At 40.6% G+C, this 13704-nt stretch overlaps 1 protein-coding gene and 1 non-coding gene across 3 annotated transcripts; both read left to right on the top strand.

Annotated features, from left to right (window-relative positions):
• The first annotated feature begins 2292 nt into the window (after positions 1-2292).
• dyrk1ab (dual-specificity tyrosine-(Y)-phosphorylation regulated kinase 1A, b) lies at positions 2293-13388 on the top strand. 2 transcript variants are annotated; one of them, XM_061072688.1, is made up of 12 exons: positions 2637-2654; positions 4187-4256; positions 5876-6072; positions 6270-6362; positions 6503-6691; positions 6943-7090; positions 7182-7468; positions 7627-7773; positions 8144-8284; positions 8430-8733; positions 9088-9212; positions 9709-13388. In XM_061072688.1, the coding sequence occupies exons 2-12, from the start codon at positions 4247-4249 to the stop codon at positions 10294-10296; spliced, it is 2229 nt and encodes a 742-aa protein (XP_060928671.1). In that variant the 5' UTR covers positions 2637-2654; positions 4187-4246; the 3' UTR covers positions 10297-13388. The 2 variants fall into 2 exon arrangements, with proteins under 2 accessions (XP_060928672.1, XP_060928671.1); XM_061072689.1 differs by lacking the exons at positions 2637-2654; positions 4187-4256 and adding an exon at positions 2293-2375.
• A 159-nt stretch (positions 13389-13547) lies between these two features.
• trnap-cgg (transfer RNA proline (anticodon CGG)) lies at positions 13548-13619 on the top strand. The gene has a single exon. It is a non-coding gene; the product is annotated as a tRNA-Pro (tRNA).
• Positions 13620-13704: the final 85 nt, after the last annotated feature.

The raw sequence follows: 13704 nt of genomic DNA, 5'->3' as shown, positions 1-13704 counted from the left end.
TTTAATTTGTTACCTTCAGCCTGGGTTACGAAACTAGAACTAACAACTTATTTAAAAATGTTTAAATTAGCAGTAAGTCTGTAATGTTCATCCTTTTTTAACACGTCACCACAGTATTTATTGTATGACAATGGGATCATTGGTATAATTTTTCCAAACATTTTCCACTAAATGAAACATTTGTCCTGTGGGCTTAATACGAATCAGTTCACCAAGGCCTTAGATGTCTTGCTCCGAAACCGTTTCGTCAGTTATCTGTGTTCACAAGTCAGACAAGTAATACGAGTGTGATGAGATGTATGAATGAGACTTGTCTGACCTGCGAGACGACTGGTGCCCTTAGTCACTAAATGCTTGTTCTGTTTTGTTTTTAAATCGTTTTAAAAGCAAGGAAATAATGGAAACTTTTTGTTGAACTAATCTTAATCTGATTTTCTCTTACTCATCCAGCATCAGACCACACTTGTCATAATCTTAGAATATAGAAAACAAGAAAATAACACTGTTACTGAAGTTCTGACAAATGTGTTGCACTTGTAGGTTAGTTTGTTTTCACCTTCGCTCTCAGTTCATCTTAAACCAGTTAGATGGGTTTTTGCTCAGGAGACAGCTCCTCTACCATCATTTAAAACCACGGTCCAGTTATTTTCTTCCCCTGTTCTGGTTCATTATTTTATGAACCCCTAATAGCAATATCAACACACAGTTCTACTCACAGTTTTATCTTGCACGGAGGTGTAGTAATATAGCTTTATTCAATATTGCCTTTGCCAGACGAAGGTTTTGTAAGAAATCAACAAAAGTTTAGGCCTGTGATTTGTTCACATTCAGTTTCAAGGCTTTATCTATCTACAAATTGTTGAAGGTAAATTAATTAATCATTGGCCTGTTTTATATCATATCTACATTATATATTTTCAATGTGATTCATGTGGTTTTTTTTTAAATTTAATTGCCATTTATTTATGCAGTGAGTTGGGAAAGGTTAAGGCTCTGAATATGCACCTTTCAATTTTTATAAGGCAACTTACAACAATAAAACGTATCAATTTATCTATATATCCATCCATTAATCTATACATCTATCTATTTATGGCTTAAAATATGACATACTTTATAAGATGCTCTTTCTATTCCCCTGACAGCACAGTGGAAAACAGCAGAGAAACACACAGATCTCTTCCCAGTAAGATCTGTGTGTATGTCTCTTCTTCCCAGTCAGATCTGTGTGTAGATCGTTCTTCCCAGTCAGATCTGATGGTTTGTCTCTTCTTCCCAGTCAGATCTGTGTGTAGATCTCTTCTTCCCAGTCAGATCTGTGTGTAGATCTCTTCTTCCCAGTCAGATCTGATGGTTTGTCTCAAAGTCTGCGAGCTAAAGTCTGGGAGTGAGTTTCAGATCACAGCTGAGCGGAAGGTGATGAGTCGCGTGTTGTCCTGTAACTCGGACCAGGGAGAGATTTTTTATTCGTCATCGCTACATCCGGGCACTTGTTTTTTTTTTTGATTGACAGTTGCCATGGCAACAAGCTAGAGCATCGCCATTTTGTCAGGAGGGTTTTTTTTCCCCCAGCTCAGTCTTTTCAAATGTTCTCCCTTCCCGCCGGAATACCGCTGTCAGTGGATGTATCTTTGAGGTTTCTGGGTGTCGCGATGCGTCCAGCGGATCGGATGAAGAGGACCGAGAGGCCGACGTGTTAACACAGAGGAGAGAATTAGGCGGCGCCTCGCTAACTCGGTGTCCGTGTCTCTGGTCCACCGGGCCGGTTCACTGCGCAGGTTTGGACCGCGCGCCATTTTGTGAAAATTGACACAAAATTCCTCACCAAAATTATCAGAGGACACGTCTTCTGTTTCGCGTTGGAAACACTCGGAGCTCGACCGCGGTGTCGTGTTTATCGAAGCGGCCCGACACTATATTCGTAAGGACGACGTTAAATCGCGATTTTGGCTTAACGTTTATTTAGCGGTGGCTAGAAGTCGTTAGCTTCGGGCTAGCCAGAGAGGCTACAGCTAGCCCGGGCAGGTAGCTAATGTTAGCTGCGTTCATTTTGTCAACTAGCTAGCCAGTTCGCTCGGGTTAGCTAGTAAGATATGCGTGCTAGTTAACGTTAGCATGGTGCTAGTCAACAGCTGATGGTAACGTTAGTCAAAGTTGCCTTCGATCGCCGATGTTGTTCACCGGAGCCTTGCAACATGAAACGCGTACTGAATCTGGCTGGTGAATTATTTTAGAGTTTGCCGGCCAGAGGACGGGCATTTGGATTTAACGTTAACATTACTCGCTAGCCGTGCAGGGAGGGGAGAAGCTCAAGCTGGATAAGTTTCCTCATCATACAGGTTATTGGACTTTAAATGAAGATCGTGCCATCAGAGGTGAGCATCTGTAAACTGTTTTTATTTGTCATTTGTCTGTCCATCGCCTCACGTTAATGCTTTTCGCAGATGCACACTGTATGTAACGCGAACGGTAAACCATGATGGACGCTACGGTGAAGTTGAGAATGGTAGCTGATGGTATGGCGGCTAGCTAACATCCAGTGGCGGCGCCGACTCCACTGAAGCCAGCGGTAACATTCGCTTCCAGTCAGTAGGTCACCGGACTAATTCTGATGTTGGACGGGATCTGATTTCCAGCTGGCCGTGGACCGGAGGGTACAGCGGGTTGTGTGTGGGCTTTTGGCGGAGAGTCATGCTGGCACGGCGTTAACGTTACAGCTAACGTTACCTCCGCGATATTAGACACTGTCATTGTACGATCCAGGCAAATGTTAGCTAACTGTCAGTGCCATGTATCATTGTATTACCATCATAGGTGTAGTTTGGGTTTTGAGATTTACACAGTACGGAAGCTCACCTAGCTAACCTGGCTAATGCCTGGTTAGCTAATTCGGCTAACCTGGCTAATGGTTAACGTTGACTTGTTGACGAACCAGCTGAATGGGCCCCGCAACCCGCTGGCTGCACACAGCGTCACTAGCTAGCGTTTAACACTGGATCGGTGAGAGATGTGCCCGCTTGTCCCGCAGTTTTTTCCGGGTAACGTTAACGACGACAACGCTAGCTAGTTAACATTAGTCTGCTAACGGTAACGCGAGCCTGGATTGCGATTGTCATTTGTTATACGGAGGGGATTGGGAGCAAAACGCCAACGATGTGTAGCCGGAGAGGACGCAGATTTATACTGAATATGGTTTTTAAATTCCAACCATGACGATATCTATCCCATCTGTAAGTACAGAGCTGCCCGGGCTCCATCGTTATAGAAGAGATTAGGCTTTTTAATTGTTTTGGATCGGCTACATTTTGATTCAGCCTCGGCATGGATCTAATCATTTGGGCGTGAGAAGATGACACACAGGCTCGTTACAGAGATCTTTAGCCATCACCTATGATATGATACGGCTGCTAATAGCAAGCTAGCTGTCGTTATATTTACACCTAAATGGGCCCGATGATGCCAGGATGAGTCGAGCCAGGAAAGGAACTGTTCATGTGTCAGTACTGAACATGAAGACTAATCAAACGTTTTAGGGAAAAGAGTACAAAGCTACAAGTGCACATGCAAAATGGCTTTGTGCTTAAATACAGCCTTAATTTTCCAATCAGGGTTAGTGATTCTTAATGTCACATTTTCCCTATAGTCATCTTAGGTTTTATTGTTAGTAAAATGGGCTCAAACCAAACTTTTTTAGTTCTTTGTCAATTTGCATAATCTTGTACGATATTTTCAAATGGGCCAGTTGGACTACCACATTTCCAAAAGTATATTTTAGCTCTTAAAGTTCATTGTAATATTAAAGTCATTGGACATTCTGAGAGGAGAGCCAGTGCTAGTAAGGCCACAATATTTCAAAAACATGTAACACATTGTCTGTGCCTCTCTTTCTGAACTATCTATCTTATCAGTTTCACCATAGATATTTTGTTTGATAAGTTAATTGTCTGGGAACTTAATGCTTATAATCAGTGATCCACAATCAGCTAACCTTTTTCATTTTAGCATTATTTTAAAAAAACAAAAACAAGAGTTCATACAATTACCCAAGTACACTCTTAAAAGTTTAGGGGTGTCCCCTGCTTTTTAGGGATCCTCTGTCCCTTCTTCTCAAAATAAGTTTAGCCACCATGAAGTTAAAACCCACCACAGATTCACATTGATAATGATATGTTTTTATTCTTTGTAGTGGGTTGTCTTTTGCTGCTGGACTCTCTTCCCAGAATGATATGAAATTTTACAGGAGACGATGCATCCAGGTTAGCTGCTATATATTAAGCCTTAACCCTATTGGGGGGAAAGCGGTGCTCTTAATAACTTCTTCTCGTTCTCTTATTTTGCTGTTGTGAATTACGCAGCTAAACTCACACATCTTTCTCATCCCAAGGAGAGTAAAAGTCAAAGAATGTGAATTAAAACTATGTATATAAACGATTAAATATTTCCATTAATTCAGTTGAACTTTCTTATTTGATGACAGAGCTCAGAGTGATTAAAATTGGTTTGACATCATTCGCAGATCTAAGCTGAACAAGCATTAAAATAGACACACTAGTCATCATGACAAATCTGTCTGGTCATTTCAGTGCTTTGGATTTAATGTGTATAAAATACACTTTAAATAAATTCTTTAAGATTTAACTGAAGTAATTTTACTTTAACATTATAACTGAGTCTATTTTACAAGATTGGATTTTATTAAAAAAAATATATAAATTGAATTTATATATAAAACATAATATATATATATATATATATATATATATATATATATATATATATATATATATATATTTGTGTTATATAATATAACAAAACGGTTAAGGTTCTTAAAATACAGCCCTTGCTTGTGCTCTATCACCTTACAGTTTCTCTTCTTCCTGTCAGTGGATGTGTATTTTCTCCTTTTCCGAAGCTGGGTCAGCTTTCTAACGCTCTCGGATGGAGTGCAGGTTTTGGGCTGTGCAGCTATTTTGCTGTCAGGCTCTTGTGTTGAAAGCACCGTCTAAGTGTGCCAAAGTTCAATTTTATTTCTTGTTTATTTCTTGTTTTCTCATTGGAAAATGGGAGCAGCTCTGCCCTGGCAACAAAAGTAGGCTATTTGCATACTGCGTTGTGATTGGTCTGTGCATTGATGGGCTTGCCAAATCACGCTGTATCTCTGTGGTGATAGGCTATGCTAATTAGGTGCTGTTGCTGGGATTCTGAATAGTGGTTACTGTGTAGCACTGGTGAATTGTGTTGTCTGGTGAGAGATGCTGATAGCTGAACATGCTATTTAATAATTTTTTGATTCCTTCTGGCTTAAAATGAAGGATGATTCACTGTACAGTGTGGAGATGCTTCCTTTTCACCCCTTTTCACTGTTAAAGCTGCTGTTTTGCTCCTTTTTCTTCACAAAGGTTGATATATTACTGCTATATTTTATTTTGTGCTTGTCCTTTGATGCATTTTTATGACTTAACAGATTTAACAAAAGACACTATGCATTAACCTGACATGTCTCTTTACAATGAATTAATCCTTGTTCTTCATTTTAACATATTTTGTGATCATGTCTGTTTTAAAGCCTTAGCTTGATCATTTCAACATAAATGTAAATAATATAAATGCATAATTTTCATTTTGCATATAATTCTCTTTCCAACATGAAATTGTGTTTGCTAAAAATTCTCACTGGTTAGAGCAGATAAATAGATCATATTTAATCTGTACAATAAGTGACACATATCTTTTCCTGCTTTATTTTGAGGCCTTTATTGTGGAGGAAATACAGTAGCTTTAGATTAGGATTATTACCTATTTTTCTCCTTTGTCTGTTGTGTTATATATACTGTTGAGTTAAGGATACAATTCACAGAAGTGTAATTTCTTCCAGGAGGAGAGACTTCAGCATGCAAACCTTCGTCCGTCCGGCTTGCGCCCTCTTTTTCTTTACACACTGCTGGTCTTCAGATGGCTGCTCCAATGCCCCATACGCACCAGCAGTACAGTGACCGCCACCAGCCAAGCACTGACCAATCTGTTGCGGTCTTACCGTACAGCGACCAGACACCACAGCTCACTGCCAATCAGGTACACTTACCGTACCCTGCTCCAGCTCTTTGAATTCTTTCAGTTTTAATGTGCGGTGAAATAATAAGAATGCAAATATTTGTGCTAGTATATTTAATTAATGTCATAGAAGACTTAACCAAATCCTATTACTAATAAAAGGACTGTGCTTATTGTTTGTTTATGAAATTTTGTGCATCTCCCTTTTGATACTTCAGAGGCACATGCCCCAGTGCTTTCGTGACCCAACTTCAGCTCCCCTGAGGAAGCTCTCCATTGACCTTATCAAAACATACAAACACATCAATGAGGTTAGTTTATTTTTATTATGTACATTTATCGATATCCTCTTTTCTTTTTATTGTAAGAATTGGTGTAACTGCGAAACTTTGTAAATGAAAACCAATTTGAATTCATGTGTGATCATATATATTATTTTGTTTATTTATAGGTGTATTATGCAAAAAAGAAGCGGCGGCACCAAACGGGTCAGGGTGAAGACTCCAGTCACAAAAAAGAGAGGAAAGTCTTTAATGATGGCTATGACGATGATAACTATGACTACATCGTCAAGAATGGGGAGAAGTGGATGGACCGTTATGAGATTGATTCCTTGATAGGAAAAGGATCATTTGGACAGGTACTTAATTCAAAATTACACACATGCACAACTTTGTTTGATTACATGTGCCCGAGGAAGTTGTCTTTAATTTGGAGAAACACACGATGGTTTATTTTTGTCTGAATCAATAACTGAAATATTCAATGCATCTTACTGACAATTTTTCATTTGCACCTAAAAGCAGAAGTGTTAATATCTATAGTTAACAAAGCAGTTAGAATCTAATTTTGGGAAACATTAAAAATGACGGTTTTCTTTGAATCTTTTAGGTTGTGAAAGCATATGACCGGGCAGAGCAGGAATGGGTTGCCATTAAGATCATCAAGAACAAGAAAGCTTTCCTCAATCAAGCCCAGATTGAAGTGCGCCTGCTAGAGCTCATGAACAAACATGATACCGAGATGAAATACTACATCGGTAATCCACTTTGATTTGATAAGAAATATTAAGGAAATTGAAAAGCTTTTCCTGTATCTGACTAACATGCGTACCATTTGATTTTCTGCAGTTCACCTAAAGCGTCACTTCATGTTTCGGAACCACCTCTGCCTGGTGTTTGAGATGCTTTCATATAACCTGTATGACCTGCTCCGAAATACCAACTTCCGTGGCGTCTCACTCAACCTCACCCGGAAGTTTGCCCAGCAGCTATGCACGGCGCTGCTCTTCCTGGCCACGCCTGAGCTCAGCATCATCCACTGTGACCTGAAGCCTGAGAACATCCTCCTCTGCAACCCCAAGCGGAGTGCCATCAAAATAGTGGACTTTGGCAGCTCATGCCAACTGGGACAAAGGGTAAGTTGCTGCAGTTTTCCTCATCAACAATTAAATAATTTTAATGCAAAATGTCCCATTGATGTGAGTGATGTTGCCTGTAAATATCAGGTGATATTCAGCAATTCAGAGTTTTTAAGCAAATGAACAGACTGAGTTTCTGTGCCTTCTTTTTATAGATATACCAATATATCCAGAGTCGCTTCTACCGTTCCCCAGAGGTGCTGCTGGGAATGCCCTATGACCTGGCCATTGACATGTGGTCCTTGGGTTGCATCTTGGTAGAGATGCACACTGGAGAGCCTCTCTTCAGCGGAGCCAATGAGGTGGGAGGAACTGAAATGTTACAAAACAAATTGTTTGTTCTTTGTCATTCTTTGAATTGCAACTGCAGCTTTTAAATAAGATCATGTACAACCCCAAATTTGAGAAGTGTTCAAAACATATCACACATCACCCAGTTAACAACCCTTAACATTCGGTTTGACATTGTAGCTACTTGTCCATTGCTAAATGTTTTTTCTAAATTATCAAAGAATATTTAAGGATGTTTAACCTTACAAACTGTGTTTAAAACTGTTAAGTCAGGCTGTCTTATTTAAAGTTTTAGGTTTACAATGTACATTTTTTGCAGTCCTGCCTGATACCTACCTGTGCTTGCATGAAGATGTAACTTGATTGATAACATTTCCACAGGTGGACCAGATGAACAAAATAGTCGAGGTTCTTGGTATCCCACCGAATCATATAATGGACCTAGCCCCAAAAGCCAGGAAGTTCTTTGAGAAGCTTTCAGATGGTACATGGAGTGTAAAGAAGACCAAAGATGGCAAAAGGGTGAGTTCAGTTGTTTGCTTAACTTGGCCTTTAAACAAAAATTTGTGCTTTGTGATTATCGTTAAAACCAAGGTACATTGTGACAGGACATGCTGTAGTCTCGGATGAGTAAATCTCCTAATCTTTGTGCACTTTGCCTTAACAGTATAAGCCTCCAGCCTCACGGAAGCTCCACTCCATCCTGGGTGTGGAGACAGGGGGTCCAGGTGGCCGGAGGGCAGGGGAGTCTGGCCATGCTGTTGCTGACTACTTGAAGTTCAAGGACCTTATCCTCCGGATGTTGGACTATGACCCCAAGAGCCGCATCCAGCCCTACTATGCCCTGCAGCACAGCTTCTTCAAGAAGACTGCGGATGAGGGGACCAATACAAGCAGCAGCGTGTCTACAAGTCCTGCATTAGAGCAGTCCCAGTCTTCAGGAACCACCTCCAGCACCTCCTCAAGTTCAGGTAACTCCCATCTAAAAACATTGGGCACCTGTTCCCTTGGCCTTAAATGTAGTATTGATCTGACTGTTCCTGTGGTCTAGGATAAGATGGGACATATATCATATTACATCAGTACGATTCTCTTTTCAGTGAAGGATGTTGACTCTTGTGGAAATTGGTATCATGGGAGTGAGCTGAAACAAATTATGAGCCAGAAAGAGAAACTTTCAAATGATTAAAATCTATTTCATTGTGAAACTTTGAGTCATAAAATGTGTTGTATGTTTTTATAAACCTGAGCGAATCTTATTGCAGCACTTACATTTAATGTTTTGTTGTTACGGCTGCACTTTTGACACCTTGTTTAACCCTTAGGAGGATCATCTGGGACAAGTACCAGTGGCAGAGCAAGATCAGACCCGACCCATCACCACTTGCACAGTGGAGGACACTTCGGCACGGCCCTGCCTGCCATCGATGGTGACAGCCTCTGCCCACAGGTCAGTGAGTTCGATGGAGGGATCTGAATGGGATCTGATACTGAGTGGACACATTTTGGTGGAAGTAAATGGATATTTGTAGTATTATGAGAAGATGTACCTTTTATAGATCCTCCATAGAGGAAATGTGCAAACGACACAGCAGCACAAGAAATATTTATATAATATTAACTCATAATTTAAGATTGTATTTTTTCTTCAGAACAAATCTAAAAGACAAATGAATATGTGCTTTAAAATGTTTGGTTTACTGTCATTGACAGATTCTTATACAAGACAGGATTAATATTCTTAAAATTCTAAAACTACAGTCTTGAAATGATATGAAGGGTGTGATTGTGTGTCAGTTGACAAACATGTCAACTTTTATTTCATTGTACTGAAATTAAGTCTATTTCAATGTTATATGTAACAGTTGAGCAAAACTGCTTCAAGGCTAGAAAAACTATGCCGCTGTATTCTACAACTGACTTTGTTATGTGCTTGACATTGACAGGCAAGACAGCCTTACCCACCCCCGCTGGTGTGGGGAGGTGGCGTTGTACCGGAGTCGGTCACTGGAGAGACACACCCAGTCCAGGAAACCACCTTCCATGTTCCCCCTCAGCACCCTAAGGCCCTGCATCCCCACTCACATGCTCATCACCACCACGGGCCGATGATGGCTACGCGGCCACGCCCTCGCCACTACACCTCCCCGACACACAGCTCCTCAACACAGGACTCCATGGAAGTGGTTCATGGGCATCTGTCCATGACCTCCCTGTCTTCCTCTGCCTCCTCTTCCTCTACATCGTCCTCTTCCACTGGGAACCATGGCAACGCGGCCTACCAGCTCCGCCATTTGCCCACTGGAGCCCTTGACTTTGGTCAGAATGGTGGGCTGAGTATGGGGCTAGGTGCCTTCTCGAACCCACGGCAGGAGACTGGCATGGCAGCGCACCCTGCATTCTCCATGGGCACGAACACAGGGCCTGCCCACTACCTAGCGGAAGGCCACCTGGGCATGAGGCAGGGCATGGACCGGGAGGAGTCTCCAATGACTGGAGTGTGTGTGCAGCAGAGTTCTATGGCCAGCTCGTGACTGCACTGACATTTGGCTGTGTGTTCCCCCTGTGCGTCATTTTTAAGGTGGTGTTTTTTACTACAAGGTGTGTTGAGAACAAAAGCTGCTCACGTCAGAAGGGAGATATCACTGAACCGCTACTACAGAGAAAAATCTTTGTTAAAAAGTATATATGTAATTTTCATCAGTTTTTCTTTTGCAATCATTAGGCACAAAATAATACTGCGGAATAACCATAGTGAGATTGAGACATCCATCTTACCATTTCACCAGTTTCATGTAACCACCAAGTAATCACCATATGGTATTATGTGGCAAAATCTTCTAAGGAGCATTTCAGAGAGAAGTTTGAAGCTGTTTTGCAGGTAGCTGTTGGTGATGAAATGCTTGGCGTCCTTTTTCGATTCAAAATGTGGACTGCCTGACATTACTGTTCCACTGGTTCTTAATTATTTTGCCCTTTTAAGTGAAAATTTCACGTAAAAGCTGCTTGTAAATCCTGTAGCTTGACAATGAGGGGAAGTGTTTGCGGTGATATTTCTTGTTGTTGGTCGGTATTGTGTAACTCTGTCGAAGGGAAGCACACGGCAGTGGAGTCCCTATAGCCTGTGCTGGCCGGTCGGAGAGGAGAAACCCGCAGGTGGATACCGACACCGACCGGGTCAAAGGAGAGGGAAGCACCACCCCTCAGGCCTAGAGGCCCCGTAGTCCTGCGAGCTGCGACCGGGCCCGGCACAGACGAGAGCAGCGATGGGCACGGGAGACGAAAGGATCCAGCCCAGGGAGAGGAAGACAGTCAGCGGCTGGTTCTAGATAACCCTTTGGCCTTATGACTCATGGACTTGGAGTGCGATGGAGCTGGACATTATCATTTGAATTAAGATGGCTTTTCTCTATTTTTCTCTCTAGACAGCCCTTAATTCTTTAAGGAAATTAAAACAACTTAGAAAAAGGTAAATAAGAATGGTAATTTGAGGCCTTTCTCGACAAAGATTACTTCTTCAGCAGGGCCCCACATAACAGGGTCTTATTGTACACAACAACCTCCTAAACATTACTTCCTTGAGAATCTTATTCACTGGTTAAGGATTTTGCAGTGGAAAGAACTATCTATTCCAGAGTCTACCCTTTTATGTTTTGTTATTTTCCCCTTTTGCATGTAGTTCCTCATCAGAACCACCTGCACAAGTCTCTCCATCCAAAACATGGAAACTGAAGAAAAAAATGAGTTAAGTGACTGCCTTTTTTCTCCTCAAATTATGCTGTGAATTTTACAAGAATTTATTTTCCCTTTGGATATGTTTTTATACCAAAGCAGTTGTTTTATAGCATATAGGTGTCTGTAACCAATAATGTAGCAGTTCACCACTTTGACGCAAAGTTTATCAAGATCTTATTTTAACGTCAATACAAGCAGCTGCAATATTTTACTTTAGCAAAACTGGAGACCGTTGTTGAGACCGTTGGCTATTGTGTATTCTGGCCAGATTTGTTTGCAACGTTTTACCAAAACTGTTTCCATATTAATTGGTAGATTATTTTGGGAGTCTTTTAAAACTTGGTATGTTAGAGAATTTGGTAGTTACTCTGCAGGCTCCGGAGTAGCAAGGTAGAAGCTGATGGTTTAAAAAAAAAAAAAGGAGACTAATGCGTTCTATTTCTGTGTCGTCGTTTTTCTTTTGCCCCATCATACTATTTCAAAGGGTTTTGCTGCCTTTCATACATCATTTGGTCAACTTGGCTAGTTTCTGCCATTAAGCAAGACTTAATGTCATTGTCTTGGCAGCATTAAGATAATTGTGGCAAATCAGTTTGTGTTGAATGGCATTGTTCTGATTTGGTAGGGCAGATCCCCATGATTGTTGTCCTATTCAAAGGGAAAGGGTGTCCATCAGCCCACAATCACATGCTTTGCCTAGGCAGACATGCATGTCCTCAAAACATTACAGTCAATATCCAGATTCTTTTTTTTTTTTTTTTTATATCAGGGAGTTTGAAGTGCTTTCTTTCTTCTGTTGCTCATTTTATCAGCTTTGAAAATTGGATAGAAAAAACCCTGCCCACAGCCACCATTCAAATTTAAGGGCAGGCCACAGGTATTGCTGTTGTCATTTTAAAGGGGAAACCATCATAAGAAATCCTGCTTGGTATTTCCACAAACAAAATGTAAAGCTACCTATATTGAGATTGGGGTTTTATCTGGATGTCAAGGTTAATTGCAAATTTGCAATCATTTTTCATACCCCGCAGAATTTGAGACATTTAGAAATCGCCAGTGGTTTTATGACTGGCACTCATACTGGTACTAAACATTCCAAAAATAAAGACTGAAAAATAAAAAAAAATTGACTGCAGTGACTCGTAAGTGTGCGCCTATTTCAGATCATGCTGATTGACCTCTTATTTAGAGCAGTTGTCATGAAATGCAGCCCCTTTTTAATAGTTGAAATAGAATTTATGTATATATTTATATTTTTTTAATAAAGGAAGTATAGAACTCACTACCTTGCTCCTGCTGGTATGTTGATTATGTTTGTCAATTTGGTGACCATTCAGTGGGCAGGAACTCCTGTTTTCTTAGTGGCAAAACCTTGCCTTTTGGCAAAGGTACTTGACTACATCAGGACAACACTATGAGGTAGGGTTTGAATCAAACAGGGAAAGCTAGATCTTCAAACCTTAATAATTTTCACAGGGTATATTGTAAGTGCATGTACATCACAAACCTTACTTTTTGGTTATATGAGAAGCACATGGTTGAAAAAAGGTTCCATCTTTCATAAGCCTGTTCAGTTTGTGGGTTACACACAAACACGTATACTTGTTGACATATCTGAACACCCAACAGAAGTTGAAATCCTCTTATTTAATTTGGATTTATCCTTTTTTTTTGTTTGTTTTCTTTTTCTTTCTTTTTTTTGATTCCACATTTTTTCACTTTTTTTGTACATGCAACATGCACTATAGAATTGAACAGCATGGGGGAAAGGATAAGTCCATGTATCCACAGATTGTAAGATCTAGTCAAGACTTTGCTGTGTTTATGACAATGCCCTTTGTATTATATTAAGACAGTCTTATGTATGATATATAAAAAGAAGTTAATTGAATTGCTCTGCGTGTCTTTATTGTTCTGTTACGAATCCAATATAAACCCTAACCAGCTAAATACATCCGTTTACAAAGATGGAGATGTGAGAATCTAAGAGGTTAGTGTACATCACATGGTGCAGATTCATATTAGGTATTACTGTGGTGAGGGTCGTCTAGGCTCGTTGGTCTAGGGGTATGATTCTCGCTTCGGGTGCGAGAGGTCCCGGGTTCAAATCCCGGACGAGCCCTCTTTATTTTACTTCCACTGAGAGCAGTGGGTTGTTTTTTTTTTAATGTGAATCTAAAGTACATCGGTGGAACTAACAAAGAAAC

Source organism: Limanda limanda, chromosome 6 (assembly GCF_963576545.1).
Source record: "Limanda limanda chromosome 6, fLimLim1.1, whole genome shotgun sequence".
NCBI classification, from domain to species: Eukaryota; Metazoa; Chordata; class Actinopteri; order Pleuronectiformes; family Pleuronectidae; genus Limanda; species Limanda limanda.
The sequence above is the reverse complement of the archived record's forward strand: the minus strand, read 5'-3'. Positions and strand labels throughout refer to the sequence as shown.